Raw genomic sequence first — 16,303 nt, forward strand, 5'->3', positions numbered from 1 at the left:
GTGTGTGTTGAAATTTAGATCATGTGCAAACTACGTTTTAGTTTTGACCCGTCAAGTGGGTGAGATTTAATATCTATCTATATTCAATTTTATTGTAGATCTCTGTTTGCTTATTAGCAATAAGTACTTTTTTTAAATTATTTAATATGATGATAAGTTAATGATCAAGTTATAAAGCTTGTTTAGCCGTACATACATATAGATATATGCTGTGAAAAATTCATTTTGAATTGTACAAAATCATTTTTTTATTTATGAAATTTAGAACATATATGCATATAATATTTTAATTAAGTATAAGGTCAAATTAATACTGCTTCTTTATTATTTATATGATGCATATATTATATAATATGTATTAAGTACTGTAAAATAAGAACTGTTTTGGGTTTCTTTTAATTTCGTTGGATATAGTATAGCATTTGTTATTGATTATTTTTGTTGGCTCTACATATATGGCTGGTGGTATATGAAATATTGTTTCTTTTAGGACTAATTAATCTCTGAAAAAGATGTCAAAATGTCTCTCTCCCCCTCTCTCTCTCTCTCTCTCTCTCTATATATATATATATATATATATATATGTATGTATAGATTCATAAAACAAGTAATTAATGTACGTATAGGTAGGAAGCTGGTGATGAAAGTAACAAGGTTATAATTACCAAAAAGTTTGTGGCGATTTCTGAACAATGTTTCTAAGAGCTTTTTCTACAAGTTTTTAAAGGATTCAACAATTCAAACTTAAAAATAGATAGTCTGATGCTCCCCTTAAACTGTAATATTGACTAGGATTATTTGCATTTCCTATCACTAATCATTTTTTTTTTTTTTTTTTGGGGAAAACCTATCATGAATCTGCATACACTTCTAATTTAGAAGTGGCTAGGAATATATATAATATTCCTAAATATAAGTTAAAGTAATTTGTATACATATATATATCAACGTCAGCCTTATATATCTTATTGGGTCCGCTTAATCATGTGGTTGCTGAATCTTAACTCCCTACCTATATTTAGCATCTGATCATTATAATCAGCTGAATGTTAGTCTTCAATCTTTAATATTAACCCAAAACAAAAAAAAAAAAAAAAAAAAAAAAAATCGGCTGAGTGTCGACAAAGGAGGCAGCTATATATATAATATATGTATATATATAATATTATTTACAAACTTTGGCAGTAATGTAACAAGCTTTTTGGGGTAACATGTCATAGATTGTGTGTGTATATATAATTCCATGCTCCAGCCTTGGCTTTGGATTCGGCAATCGCCATTCAACAGTACCGTGGTTTAATAATTAAAGCTGCATGCATCTTGATCTTCTTAATTATTTTATATCAAATATGTCATTTATTTTTCTCAACCTTTTCTTATTGATCTTTCTACACTTTTTCTTTATATATAACATGTCATTTTCACAATATTCGGATGATTTTCTAAATTTAAGAAAAATGTGTATACATACTAATTAAATCAAAGTAATCTTTTTTTATCTGGTCAATACAAACCTATCTCATATTTAAAGCTATCCTTCTTGGTAAGAAGATTTAATTAAATACAATATTTTTACGCATTTACTTTTCAGAACATCCAAATCAAGGAAAATACATTGATATGTAGTACTTTTAGAATTGAAACTTGGTGAGAAAAAAATGTTACAAAATTACGCAATTCCAAATTCCAATAATGCTATATAGCATATGGCAGACATGAATATATGGTGGAGGGCACAATTATAATGTTAGAAACCCAAAGCGCCATGTATTATAGCTAGATTTGGTATATTGATGCATATGCATTCTTAGACGAAACACAAACTAAATGACGTGTTAAATTTGTCTTCTTAAACGATATTTGTTATTAATATTTATTATTTTTTGATAAACGTGAAATTATTAGTTGGTATTACATTACTATCATAAATAATATATACAAGTATACCACACGACTATTTTAATTGTTATTTAATTATTTACAATAGCAGTCGTCCAAATAAAGGTGCGAAATGTTTAGGTGGGCTTATTTCTTTAGGGTAACCAATAACCATGGCCCAAGTCTTCTTTGCTGCTGACTTTTTTGCTCGTGTGGTTGTGAAGATTTCCATTGTTCCATCAGTTCGAGATAGACTGTCATTTTTATGGCCGATTTGCAATGATTATGCACCTTTTTAATTAATTAATTTAATATTATTATCTTCTTCTTCTTCTTTTCCCTTTTTTTAGTTTCCTTTATTTATTTTTTTTATTTGTATTAATTGTTTCCTAAATGTAGGTCTTTTTTCTTTTTCTTTTTCTTTTTCATTTTTTGGGGCTAAATGTGGGTCTTCTGCGTATATGTAATGTATCTGCCATGCATGAATATGATAATTATGATTGGGAAATTAAGCCTTTTTTTTTTATTGACAAACCGGAATTGCCTAATCAATTCAACGATGCATTACATTAATTATATTTATTTTTTTAATTATTTATTCATTTTGTTTATGTTTTTTAGAAAAAATATTTTTTAGAAATTTAATACTTTGATATTTATTTTTCAAAGAAATAAATAAATTTTATTTTGGTTGAAGTGGATTTATCATTTCGAGAATCCAAGAATGCAACGAGTCAGCGGTCTGATGACACAAACGTAAATATGGGACAAAGAAGGCTCAACCTAATTGGATGTATGGGTGTATATAGTCAAGCTTTGGTGCATCCAAAAAACACTTTTGGTGGGTTATGTGGACCAAATTTCTTTTGCTGTCAGCTTTATAACGTGAAAAAGGATAATTTTAAACCCCATATGTCCTCGTTGAAAAGTGCAAGCACATATATTCTACTACTTTGTCATTGAATTTTTTATATATTAATATTATTATCATTATTATTATTTTTATTTTTTGGTGTGTGCGTGTGCAAAGGAAAATATTTAAATATGAGATGGATTAGCAATCGGTGTTTCAGAATTGGTGGGAAATATAAACAAAATTTTTTGGTGAATTTTTTATTTATTTATTTATTTCTTTTTTTTTTTGGTGAATGGGAAATATATACAATATGCAAAAATTACAAGTACGTAATTATCATTAATTATTTCTTTCAGGTAATCACAATTAAAGAATGCAGTAAAGAAAAACTATCTCAAGCAATTTGCTATACATCAATTAATGGTATTATAAATTAATGCAGATCAATCTTCATCATCTCCAGCAAGAAATCATTCCAAGTGTCAATGGGTCCAGGCAAGCACCAGTGAACACAGTCATTATGCAAAGTCACATTTTCTTGTGGCCAATGACCATACCTACTAGGATGACCATCTGGCCTCAATAACATAACCTGTGTAGTATCAAGCAGCCTGAATTTCAAACCCCTCTCTCTCCCTTCTCTCTCAGCATTCCTAAATTCCTCCAATTGGGCCTTATAGAGCTCCAAAGTCTCACCCTCCAATTGAGTCTCATTCCTCCTAAAAGGCCTTGTTCTCACACAATTCCCTCCTTTATTCCACAACCCATTTTCAAAATGTGATGGTACAAAAGTCCTGAGATATGTTATGCCCTTGTAATTTTTCAAGCTATTAATGGCCTTAAAAGCTGTTCTAAAGGCTTTTCTATACCCATATGACACTCCTAACTCCGTGGCATTGTTGTTACTGTCTGGGAGGCAGTAATGGCACCCAACAACGTTGCCTTTTTCATAGAAAATAAGTGGACGGAGGAACCATTGGCCTGCTGAGAGGATTATGTAATCGAATTCTTCGACTTGGTTGGTCCATTCCTCGTCGAATTCGTCGAGGTAGAGGCTGAAGAGGCCACCGTTGTATGATTCTTTGCGTCTGATTAAATAGGGTGTCCAAAATGTGGCCATGGTGAAGTTGTAGGTCGTGTATCTCCAGCGTTTGAAATTAAAATCTGGTCTTATTGAGACATCTACAGGATATTCCACCTGAAGAAAAAAAATAAATAAATAAATAATTATCAGTGATGCGCCTTAAAAAATCAATGCAAATGTTCATGGATTCAATTCTAGAAATAATGTAAAGCTTCATAAAATAATGATACCAAACTTGAATTCTTTCACTCCTAATGTTGAAGACATTCTAGCAATAATATTTGGACACCAAAAATGCGTAATTATCAACTTTATTTACCATTGACTGTAACATGTTTTTTTTTTTTTTTTATTGGTTCAAATTGAATTTTACTAATCCATTAAAAAAGTTTTATTTATCTTTTAATTTATTTTATTTTTTCAAGCAATAAAATGATGTGACATTATTTATCATATTAATTGGGTCTTCATGATATTATTGTTAATTTTATTGAATGCCAAATTTAGTGCTTTTTTAGTATGCAATATAAGGAATTTTATAAGAACATAATTTGATTTAAATTCAAGATGTGTGATGAAGGAATTAACTTCAGTCACATGCTCCATCGGCAAGTTACGGATCTCCAATTCCATCAACACGTTGTTTAAAAAAAAAAAAAAAAAAAAAAAAAAAAGAAACTCCATCAACACGTTTAATCAAATATTATTCTAAGGGCCCTAACTTGGTCAAAATCAGACAGACTGGACATTTTATTATAATCTTTTTTCTTAGTCTTCTCACGCGTTGGGATAATTAATTAATTTTTTTTTTCTTAATTACAGATATATAGATTCAAATGCATGTTAAATACTTTCCCATGTCCAAACATATACATATAATTAATTGAAAATATATTACAGATGATGAACTTTCTTAGCGAATTCATAAACAAACTATTTTAGGTAATACATTATTAGATTAAAAATAATAATACACTAAAAATTGGTGTAATTCAAACATAGCAGGCAGAGACGGATTTATTTGGAAGACAAAGAGAGCCGTCTCTTATGACTTATGAGGGTTGCTTAAATTAGGATGTTTATATGGTAAATGCCTAATTTGTTGGATAGAGTTTGTTTGAATTTAAACTTAAAAAGATAGATGGCTTAGTATTTACCACATAATCCCTCTTAATTTAATGGTACAAGATTCTTTCTTTCATTAGAGAAATTTGTATATATTTGTACAATGTTGATATATTGAGAATGGATAAAGCTTTGCTATCTTTCTTTTTTTTCTTTTTTTGTTTTAATTTCTATTTGACTAATAATAGAATCTTTTTTCGTCTTAAAAAGTTTTTTTTCTTTTTTCTTTTTTTTGCATTTATTATTTTTCATTTTATATTTGTTAATATATATTTTTAACTAATATGATATCATATTAAAGACGGAAAAAAATGAAACAGAAAAAAAAAAAAGAAAAAAAAAAGGACATAAAATCCATATTTGCTAGGAACATAGGTGTTACTGTGTATTGAAAAATCTATTGGTAGACAAATATTATTGGGTTTTACAATCAATATGAATATTTACTTCAAAAACCGAGATTTAAATATTTTTAATGACTTATATACACTAACATTGGTGTAATACGTTCTCGACAATCCCAAACAAAAATATATATCTCTAAAAAATGACTCGCTCTCTATCAAACCCCCTTTCCCAAGAAACAAGACAGTGACTGTAAGACTTCTAGTGGGAAATAAATTAAAGAAAAGAAATGAGCATATGAATCATGCAGTTTTGATGAAACAGTAGAAATATTAACTAGGAAGAGGAAGAGGAAGGACTTACCCTTGAGAGGAGGCAAATCAAAGACTGCATATGGTTTCTGGCCACAGAGTCTCCAACAAAGGCCAGAGACTTCCCTCTGACCAGTTCCAAGAACTCTGTTGGGTTGAAAATCGGAAGCTCACACCCATCACCATCTGGTTTCCACCTCCATCTCATGAAATCAGAATCAGGTCTACCATATTTCATACAATTCTGATGTTCATGAATTTCCCAACAGGTCTTGTTTGTATAATAAGGAGCCTCTGGATTTGGAATCCATTCTCCAGAAAAAATATTACACTTATTATAATTGGTAGATGCATTAGAAGAAATAGTAGTGGTAGATGGTAAATTAGCTGTATGATTATAAGAATAATCATGATGATCATAGGGAGGAGGTGGGTTTGTGATGCTTTGAAAAGGAAAGGAAGAATAGTTTATGGAAGGGTAAGAAAGAGGGATGAATATGGTGAGAAAAAATAGTGTGAAGAATGCTATTAGGACTGGTTTTGGAGATTTCTGTACAACTGCCTGGTTTTTGCCATGGGAGAGATCATGATGACTTTGATGCTTCATCGAGAAAAAAGTAAGTATTACCCAAAAACAAAACAAAACAACAAAACAAAGGGGACAAGAGAGAGAGAGAGAGAGAGATGTGCAAATTAAAATTTTAAAGAAAAAACGTGACGTTAATGAAATTATATTTGGCTATGGGCCGGTGACAAATCTACACGTTTTAGTTTTGACTCACCGGCTGGAATTTAACCTACTCAGTGTCTGTATAGATCCCTTTTTTTTTTTTTTTTTTTTTTTTTTTGGGTGAATGTCTGTATAGATCTGTTAGTTAAATAGCAAGTAGTTTTTTTTAATTATTTAATAGGGTTAATACTACAATTTAATAGATCTGTTAGTATCCTTGGTTAGGAGAAGACTTTCTTATTTAAAATGTTATAATTTATAACTTTAAGTTTCAATTTGTTTTATTTTGGTCTAATTGGATTTTTTTCCCTAATCGTGATCAAGGATTCTGTCATATTTAGTCAATGTTAAAAAAAAAAAATGAAATTTAAAGGCTTAAATTGGAATGTTTTAAATTGAAGGGTCAAAAATGATATTTTTTCCATTCTAGAAGGTAGTAATTAAATTACAATTGACCCTTTTACTATAATGATGACTTTAGGGAGAAATTGTAGAAAAGCTTGTTTGACAATATTATATATAATAAAATATTAATTTTGATTTATTTTAACATCGGAATATATATACATACATATATATATATATATATATATTGTAGAAAAAAGGATTTGATTTCTAGATTTTTGCCAAAGGAAACAATGGTTTTACTACTCTGATTATTGAAATGTCCTAATTCAATTCGTTCATAAGTATAGGAATTAAAATCTAATATAGATCATAACCTTTTTTAATATTTTAGTTTTTATCCACCAGGCCATTTTAGTATATAGCCAAAATGATTTATAGAATATATTGGTAGAACGAAACTAGCTTTAAGGTCAATTCTGACAAACTTTCTAAGAGCTTTTCTAGCAAGTCTAATTTTTATAAAATTCAACGATAAAATAAATAGTGGTCCTCTTCAACAACTGTACCAATGACGTGGATTATTTGCATTTCCATATCATAGATCTGCATGCAATAATCTAATAGAGAAGTAATTAGAATGTATTTAATAGGCTAACCTATGGATAATTATGAAATAGAGATAAAATCGAATGGATTCTGGTACACCCATTTTTTACATGGTTTTTCTACAAATTTTTACAATTGAGTCCACGGTCGTAGTAAATTCATTAATGCAGCACACTGTGACTGTGACATCCTCTCCATTTTTATGAAGGAAAGGAAACTAACCCATCTCTCAATTTCTCTCCACCCATCTCTTCTATCTTCACATGGCCTGTCAAAAATGTCAAAGGTAAACATGCTGTGCATACACCCACTGCGGTTGACTTCATGTGAGGACTTCGAAATCGATATGTACACAAACTCAACATGGATGCAGGGTTTTTGTCATAAACCCAGATCTGCCCTCTTCAAGCTTAAACACAAGGGTATGATTAAGCTCCATATGTTTGTTGCTGAGGAAGTCTCTGTCCTTTCGACATCAAGCTGCTGTCACAACAAAACTCTTGCATTAAGTTTCTAAATTGTTCATATACCTGATTGCAACAGATTCTTAACTTTGGCATTTATGCTAAGAACTGCAAAATTCAACCTGCGAATATTCAAATGGTATTTTAGGGGATATTCAGAAACTTACTGACTCAATAAGTACATATAAAATCTTGTGCTGGCATGATCCGAAAAAACTAGCAGAAGTGTTGTTACTTAGAATGCTGAAGTTTTAGCCAGATAATTAAGAAAATTGAAAAACAAGGAAGAAATATATAATATATCTATCGAATTTATAACTAAGAAGATAGTACAACATAATAAAGCATAGCTTTCAAATGAGTGCACATGCTAGTTGTATATGTATGTGATCTTTCTTATACTCTATCTCTGTTCATTTTATTAGCAATATGAGATCTACAGATAGCTATAGAAGAAAGGGTTACCACCATCATATAGCATATTTTGCTACTAACTTTATCCAATGCAAAACTCTGCATAAAAAAAGGTGAAGTATAATTCATCATATCAAATAAAACACTTAACATTTCAGCTTCAATTATATGCCAAAGTTTCTACAGATGACATTCTTTCATAAAATTTAAAAGGACCAGTTTCTGAATCAGACACAGGGGAGTTCATAAAGGGTCCATCACCAAATGTTAATTGGTATTTTCTAACTTGAATTTCTTTCTGCAAAAATGTAGAGGTAAATTAAATTATAAACCAAGGGCGGTCAACTTGAACTGGGGATTGGTGGGTATAAGATAAACCTGGCACATGGTGATTGGTTGGTAAAGTCATAATAGAGCTAGCAAAGTGAAATAATCAAATTAGTTGTTTTCATTCTGAACAAAAAATAATAATAAAAATAAATAAATAGTTTTTTCCTTTTTTTTTTTTTTTTTCCTCCATCCAACAAAGAAATTTGCACTTCTTGGGGAAAACCAATTTTTATTTAAAAGTTTTATAAGGATTATTCCATCAATCTTTTACTTTTTTCCAGTTCCTTGTAAAACCCAACTTCCAATTTTTTATTTTTTATTTTTCTTTTCCTTTCCTAAATAGCCTGTCCTTTTTGTTGAACAAGTGTTCCCTACATAACCCCAGATAAACAAAACGCCACAAATAAACAAATAAAAAATATATATATATTGGTTCTCTTAGAATCTAAAATCTATAATAAAAAGAGAAATAATAATAATAAGAAAAGGGGATTTTTAGAAGGGAAAAGAAAAGAGTACCTTATTACCTTGATCGAGCAATAGAAGGGGATTGGAAAAATATGACAGTAGAGAGGTTTGTTTGAAGAAAACTGAAGTGGAGAAACAGACCTTGAAATGATATCCTCCCATTTGCCATGGCAGTGTCTGACTCTGCTGCTGACCGGAACTTGGTGGAGACCGCCGAGCTACACGCATCACGAGGTGAAGTAAAGGAAAGAATGTTAGAATTTAGAAACAAATCCATCTGGTAACCCCGCCACGACTCATGCCTAAGCTACCTCCCACCTCCCTCTTGCTCTTGCTTCTCTGTCCGTCTTCGGCTACCAAATTTTAATCTCAGCCGTTGGTCTAATCACATGGCCAAAATTAAAAAGCACGTTTTTTGTCCTGATGGTTTTATTTCAGGATATCCGCAGGATAGCCTAACCTATATTAATAAATTTTATTTTATTTTATTTTATTTTTTTGCTTGGACTATATATATAAAATTTATAATTTATAGTATACATAGGAATAGACAAAATCCAATCCAACTCGTTCAATCTGTTCAATTCAATCTATTTTTAATAATTTAGATTGGATTTTTATATAAATTGAATTTAAAAATATCAAAAATTATTTGGATTAAATTAATTTAGAGTTGAATATATAAATCCAAACCATATAATTTTTTATACTTTTTTTTATTTTTACATATTAATTTTTAATATGTTTTTAACATATTCTTTAATTTTTAATATTTTTTAACATATTTCAAATTTTCAATTCCCAAATAAAAATATGAAGCCCTAAACATGTTTGCCGCTGCCACCACTAGGTCCACAACCAAGTTCATTTTTTGCTTTTCAAGACTCAGGCACCATGGCACTGTCCGCATCAGTTGCTAAAATCAAATAATAAATTTATAAATTTCAAATCGAGTAAACAATTCAAACCAAACCGATCATAAATAATTCGATTTGATTTGGATTTAAAATTTTTAATTATTTGGATTGAATTGTATATTACATAAATAGAATAATATGGATTGGATTGTAATTTTGATTCAAAATCGAACCAATCTGATCTATGCTCACCCCTAAGTATATATAAGTTCACCTTGTATTAATGTCAACATTACTGCCCAAAAGAGAAAATAGTCGGCTGATCTTGTGGCTGTTGATTACTCTCCCGCTGTATCTATATATATATATATATGGTGCAGGAAAGAGGGAAAAAAAAAAACATATATATATATATATATAGAGAGAGAGAGAGAGAAATCAATCAGGTTCACAGGTGGTTAATAGGTTTATTTAATAATTTTAATATTAAATATTTTTTTGGGATCTCATGAATTATATATTCATTTTGAAATATTAACTTTTAAAGTAATTTTAAAGCTATTAAACAAAGTTTGATAGAAAAATTATTAGCTTAATTTTATGTGAATTTAATTATATATATATATATATATATATATACATTCCTAGTAATCTTCGACACTAAAAGACTATCGATTATATTTAATACATGTGAAAAATTAGAAAAATAGGCTCTTACATACACCCAACATAACATGGATGATCACGCCTAGTAAATGTTTTTTTTTTTTTTATTGGGGGGCTAAAGCACGCCTTGTAAAATGTTATTATATATATTTGTGTGTGGCTGCTGATTATAATAATCACTAGTTGAATGCGGACACCAAATCTGTGTGAAAAAAGCAGTCTTTCAACACCAAAAGATTACCATTCACGCTTTGGAATTTTTTGATAAATCACGCTTTGGAATTAGTAATATTGCATGAAGCATTTTTTTGGGCATAACATGTCACAGATTTCCATTAAAAAAAATTTTAAATGCGACCGTTAAATAAATGATGTGGTATAATCGTCAATATGATATTGTTTCTCCAACCATGGCTTCATATGCGACAGTCATGCCAGCAATATCGTTGTTTATTAAGTAACTAATAAAAGTTTTTAATAATGGGGTAATTTTGACACTATGACAAAGTTTAGGATGAAATTTCTTCAAAAAAATCTGTAGGGAAAATTGAAAGTCAAAAATAAAAATTTCAAAAGAGGTTTTTTTTTTTTTTTTTATTTTCTCTTTCATTTTTATATAGAAAAATATTATTTGTAATTATGGATGAACATCATCAATAGCATCTATATATTATATAATAATTTAAATAATTACTATTTAATAGTTTATTTTTAAAATTTAAATAAAAAAATAGAATTGACTGCTCTCATTTTCAATTAAAATTTATTTTATAAGCCAATAATCCTAAAAAAATAACATAAATAGTAAAACATTTTTATATTATATATATATATATATATATATAATATTTTTAATATATTATATATATAATATATTAAAAATATTATATATTTTATAATTATATGTCAACGGTAATAAAATAAGATAGTATTTAGTTTTTCCTCGTAATAATAATGAAAATGGTATCGAGGGAATTATAAAATGATAAACGTTGTCTCAAATCTCAAATATATATTAATTTACACTTGTAGAGGAGAACGTGGTTATGATTTGTTTTATTTTATTTTTTATTTTTATATTCTGAAAAGAATAAAATAATTGTGCATCAATTTAGCATTCAAATTTTTACCAACATAAGCCAATAAATCTAGAATATAGGAAAGATTAAAAAATTATTTGAATTCTTTTACAATTTGATGTAGACCGCAACACCAAAATACTTCTAATTTACTTTTTCTTTTTCTTTTTTGGCTAAATAAATACTTCTAATATACTTGGATGATGCTAAAAGTGTCATCTAAAATTTTAGCCCAAAAGCATATTCAATTTAGCCCAAAAGCCGACCTTATTCCAATGTTGTCTTTTTCCCCACTTTTTTTTTTTTTTTTAAACTTCCATTTGTAATGATATGGATTTGGACAACTCTAGTAATAGCATCGTCCGAAGCTTTAGGCAACGCCCTTAAGGTATCCACCATCAAGGAAATTGTTTTGGTGAGTTAGCCTAAAAACTTTAGGAATATTTTGTTTCTAGCTATCAATATAATGTTTTTCCTTTGTAATCCACATTTAAGAGAAAAAAAAAATAATAGTAATAATAATTGAAATAGGAAATCGGAAAGAAAAAAAGGAACACAATATCTTAATTATGTTGACACCTTATAACCCAAAAACCAAACTATCCATACTTCATTAAAATAAAAAAATAGATATATATACAAAAAGGATGGGAAACAAAACAAGAATGACAAAACAGAAAGTAAAATCCTACAAAACAAACTTAAATAACAAAATCTATAACCTATAGCTTGTCTCCTAACAAATTATAATGTGTAAGAATGGTCAAAATTAGATTTTTTTATAAGGTACTTTTTCAGTAATTAAATTGATTCAATTATTAAAATATTTATATTTACATATGAGAGGTTAAGAATTCAAAATTTTGAAATAGGGGAAAAAATTTTAATTTATATATGTGTATAAAATTAATAATATATATATTTATATATAAATTAGTAAAGCTTGCGCAAACTAACAAATGTTATTCTTTTTTTTTTTAATTAAAAAAAACAACAAATGTTATTTTTCATAGAAATAAATAAACGTTTATAAGCGGATATATTTATAGGAAATATTACAAAGAAACCTCAATTTTCACTTATGTTTTAATTGATTCCCTAAACTTTATTTTGAAACAAATTTCCCCCAACAAACTATTGCATAATGTCAAATTAATTACTCCCTTTTTAAACATTTTTGGCTGGAACTAGAGAAAATTGACCTTCTAATATTCACATTAATTAGCTACTTACTAGTAAAACTACTACGAAAGAACCAGTACCATCCGAATTAAAATTAATACGAAACAGTTTATAATTATTATGAAGAACAGAAGAAGAAAGCACCATTTTTAATCATTAGAATGCAGATTTTTGTCCGTCTCCTCCTCAGCTGATCTTAGATGTAATTCATTCTTCATCATCTCCAACAAGAAATCATTCCAAGTGTCGATGGGTCCAGGCAAGCACCAGTGAAGACAATCATTGTAGGAAGTCAGGTTTTCTTGTCTCCATCGACCATGACTATTAGGATGACCATCTGGCCTCAATAGCATAGCCTGTGTAGTATCAAGCAGCCTGAATTTCAAACCCCTCTCTCTCCCTTCCCTCTCAGCATTCCAAAACTCCTCCAATTGGGTTTTGTAAACCTCCATATTGTCACCCTCCAACTCAGTCTCATTCCTCCTAAATGGCCTTGTCCTAACACAATTCCCTCCCCTTCATTCCACAACCCATTTTCGAAATGTGATGGTGAAAATGTCCTTAGATATGTTATACCCTTGTAGTCTTTCGAGTTTGTTATGGCCTTGAAAGCTGTTTTCAAGGCATTTCTATAACCATAGAACATTCCTAACTCTGTGGCATTGTTAATATCTGGGATGCAATAATGGCACCCAACAATGTTGCCTTTTTCATAGAAAACAGCGCGGCGGAAGAACCAGTGGCCTGCTGAGAGTATAATGTAATCGAATTCTTCGATTTCGGTTGTCCATTCCTCGTCGAATTCATCGAGATACAGGCTAGCCAGGCCGCTGTCTGAAACTCTGCGTTTGACTAAATAGGGTGTCCAAAATGTTGCCATGGTGAAGTTGTAGGATGTGTATCTCCAGCGTTTGAAATTAAAATCTGGTGTTTTTGAGACATCTATAGGATATTCCACCTAAAAACAACAATAATAATTAATTAACCCAAATGCTAACTTAATTCTATGCAAATTTGTTATAATTTAACTACTACAGAGTAAAACATCAGTCTCACATTGCCACATGACATGCACATACATATATACAGAAATTTTGCCAAATATAATTTCTGTTTTTTATTTTTGAAAATTGTTTTCAAAAAATAATTTGCCAAACACTTTTTTTTTTTTTGGGTAAAACAATAGTAAATTGTTTTTTGTTTTCTATTTCTAAAACAGAATGCATATGGCTAAATACTAAATGCGCCTGAATATACTATTGTTTTCCATTATAAATATATAAGACATGCATGCATGTTCATAAAACTTATATATACATATATATATATATAAATATATATTCACCCTATTCACCAAAATATCTGTATATGTATGTATGTATGTATAACTTCATCATAATAAATAATACTAAGCTTATGTATATGTATAAATTAAGTATATCTCTCTAAGATAGTACTTTCTCTTAAACCCTCCTCCCAAGAGGGGGGGAAAAAAAAAGCTGGCTTGGCCATGATGCTAAAAAAACTTTTCCTCTGTGTTTAAAAGCTTAAAATTGTTTTCTAAAATCAAATATAGGTATTGACCATTGTTTTCTAAAAACAGTTTTAAAAAATAAGTTGTTCTATAACGAATTCACCCCCCCCCCCCCCCCCCCAACCCCAAAAGGAAAAAAAAAAAAAAAAAAAGGGAAAAAAGAATACAATAGCAAGTTGTTTTGTGTTGTTTTCAAATATATAGTGTAAATGTATGGAAGAACAATTTGTTTGTATGGAGTTCCCACCTCATCCCCGTGAATCCCCGACCTTTTTATGAGATACACGAACCCAACCCAACAAAGCCGCGATAATTTGGGAAAGGAAAAAAAAAAAAAAAATTCCCATACACTTCTTAATTTTGTAGAACAATATTTTATTCATTTTATAAAAGCCATTTCTATAAAGCCAAAACTAAAAAACATAGCCAAACAAGTCTAAGACGAGAGACTTCTTGTGATAGGAAAGGTGGATTTGAATGTTTTCTTCTAAATGAAACATGAATTATGGATGAAGATATTCTATTTTTATTTTTCTATCCTCATTTATGTATGATGGATACTAAAATTTTACTTTTACTTTTAAATTAAAAATAAAACAATTATGCAATTTCACTTAGTTTTTCTTTTTATTTAATTACAAATTAGTTTTTCTTTTTATTTAATTACAAATGTTTTTAAATGTTATACAACGGGGATAGAAAAAAAAGAGAACAGAAGACATGAATTCGTAAGAAGTAATAGAAAATGAGGAGGAAGAGGAAGGGTTTTATACATACAATAGAGAGGAGGCAAATCAAAGATTGCACATGGTTTCTGGCGACGGAATCTCCAACAAAGGCCAAAGACTTCCCTTTGACCAGTTCCAGGAAGTGAGCTGGGTTAAAAATAGGAAGCTCACACCCATCACCATCTGGTTTCCATCTCCATTTCATGAACTCACTATCATGTCTACCATATTTCATACAATTCACATGGTCATGAATTGCCCAACAGCTCTTGTTGTAATAAGGACCCTCTGGATTTGGAACCCATTTCCCTGAAAAGATATTACACTTATGTTGTGTAGATGATGATGGAGAAGAAGAAGAAGAAGAAGAAGAAGTAGATGGTAGATTATAATAAGAATATTCATAGTCATTGGAAATTAAGGGTGGTTTTGAATTATTGCTTTGAAGAAGAAATATTGAAGAGTAGCTAATTAAATTTATGGAAGGGTGGCAGAGAGGGATATATATGGTAATAACAAAAACAAAGGTGGAGAATGCTATAGCTACTACAACCAGTTTAGATGAAGATTTCTGCACAACTATTGCCTGGTTTTTCCCATGGGGAAGATGATTATGATGATGAAGATGATTATGATGATGATGATGATGAAGAGCACGATGCTTCTTCATTATGAATGAGAGAGAAAAGGGTGTGTATGGAAATTAAAATTTCATAGAACAAGTTGAAGTTTAATTATATGACTATGGTCCAGTGAACGATCGATTCATCAAGATGTCGCATTGCACTTAACCATTTTCTAATATGGTTCCACCCCCTTGGTATTTGCATTGCACTTAACCATTTTCTAATATAGTTCCACCTTGGTATTTGCAATATTGCACTTAACCATTTTCTCATATAGTTCCACCCCCTCGGTATTTTGACTTGGTGCAAGCTTAATGGGAAGAGATTGATAGCACATGATGGAGGAGAGGATCGAAATATTGATCTAGGGAATAAAATCAAATAAACAAATAATAATAATAACAACAACAATAATATATAAAAGTAAAAATCAGGGGTTAACCTGTAACCTATATATATGTTCGTACAGATCCATTAATTATTTGGCAAGTAATTTTTTTAATTATTTAATATGATGATGAATTTAAAGAGAAAGTAAAGCTTGTTTGGCCATATATATATATATATATATATATATATGTATGTAATATTAATTTTTGATATGTAAAATTATTTTTTTATTTTGAAATTACAATGTGTGTATACTACATAAGAAAAAAAACATCGAATTTT

General features: G+C 29.5%; 2 protein-coding genes and 1 long non-coding RNA gene across 4 annotated transcripts; all 3 read right to left on the reverse strand.

Annotated features, from left to right (window-relative positions):
* Positions 1 to 3,053: 3,053 nt before the first annotated feature.
* LOC107416491 (protein trichome birefringence-like 19) lies at positions 3,054 to 6,368 on the reverse strand. Its single transcript, XM_016024979.4, has 2 exons — positions 5,652 to 6,368; positions 3,054 to 3,932 (listed from the first exon to the last, which is right to left on the reverse strand). Exons 1-2 carry the CDS (start codon positions 6,204 to 6,206, stop codon positions 3,168 to 3,170), a joined length of 1,320 nt encoding a protein of 439 aa, XP_015880465.3. The 5' UTR covers positions 6,207 to 6,368; the 3' UTR covers positions 3,054 to 3,167.
* An 861-nt stretch (positions 6,369 to 7,229) lies between these two features.
* LOC125421774 (uncharacterized) lies at positions 7,230 to 9,413 on the reverse strand. 2 transcript variants are annotated; one of them, XR_009638563.1, is made up of 2 exons: positions 7,915 to 9,413; positions 7,230 to 7,763 (listed from the first exon to the last, which is right to left on the reverse strand). It is a non-coding gene; the product is annotated as an uncharacterized LOC125421774 (long non-coding RNA). The 2 variants fall into 2 exon arrangements; XR_009638562.1 differs by having other exon boundaries at positions 7,230 to 7,766.
* A 3,479-nt stretch (positions 9,414 to 12,892) lies between these two features.
* Positions 12,893 to 15,675, reverse strand: LOC107416477 (protein trichome birefringence-like 19). Its single transcript, XM_060816817.1, is given in 3 exon segments — positions 12,893 to 13,258; positions 13,261 to 13,701; positions 15,055 to 15,675. Coding segments are annotated over 3 exon segments (1,428 nt in total).
* Positions 15,676 to 16,303: the final 628 nt, after the last annotated feature.

Source organism: Ziziphus jujuba, chromosome 4 (assembly GCF_031755915.1).
Source record: "Ziziphus jujuba cultivar Dongzao chromosome 4, ASM3175591v1".
Taxonomy (NCBI): Eukaryota; Viridiplantae; Streptophyta; class Magnoliopsida; order Rosales; family Rhamnaceae; genus Ziziphus; species Ziziphus jujuba.

Bases quoted from the DNA above. Each gene is read 5' to 3' on its own strand.
- LOC107416491 (XM_016024979.4), bottom strand. From the start codon at position 6,206: ATGAAGCATCAAAGTCATCATGATCTCTCCCATGGCAAAAACCAGGCA. The intron at 3,933-5,651 runs GTAAGTCCTTCC...TTTTTTCTTCAG, and splicing joins TGATTTGCCTCCTCTCAAGG to GTGGAATATCCTGTAGATGT.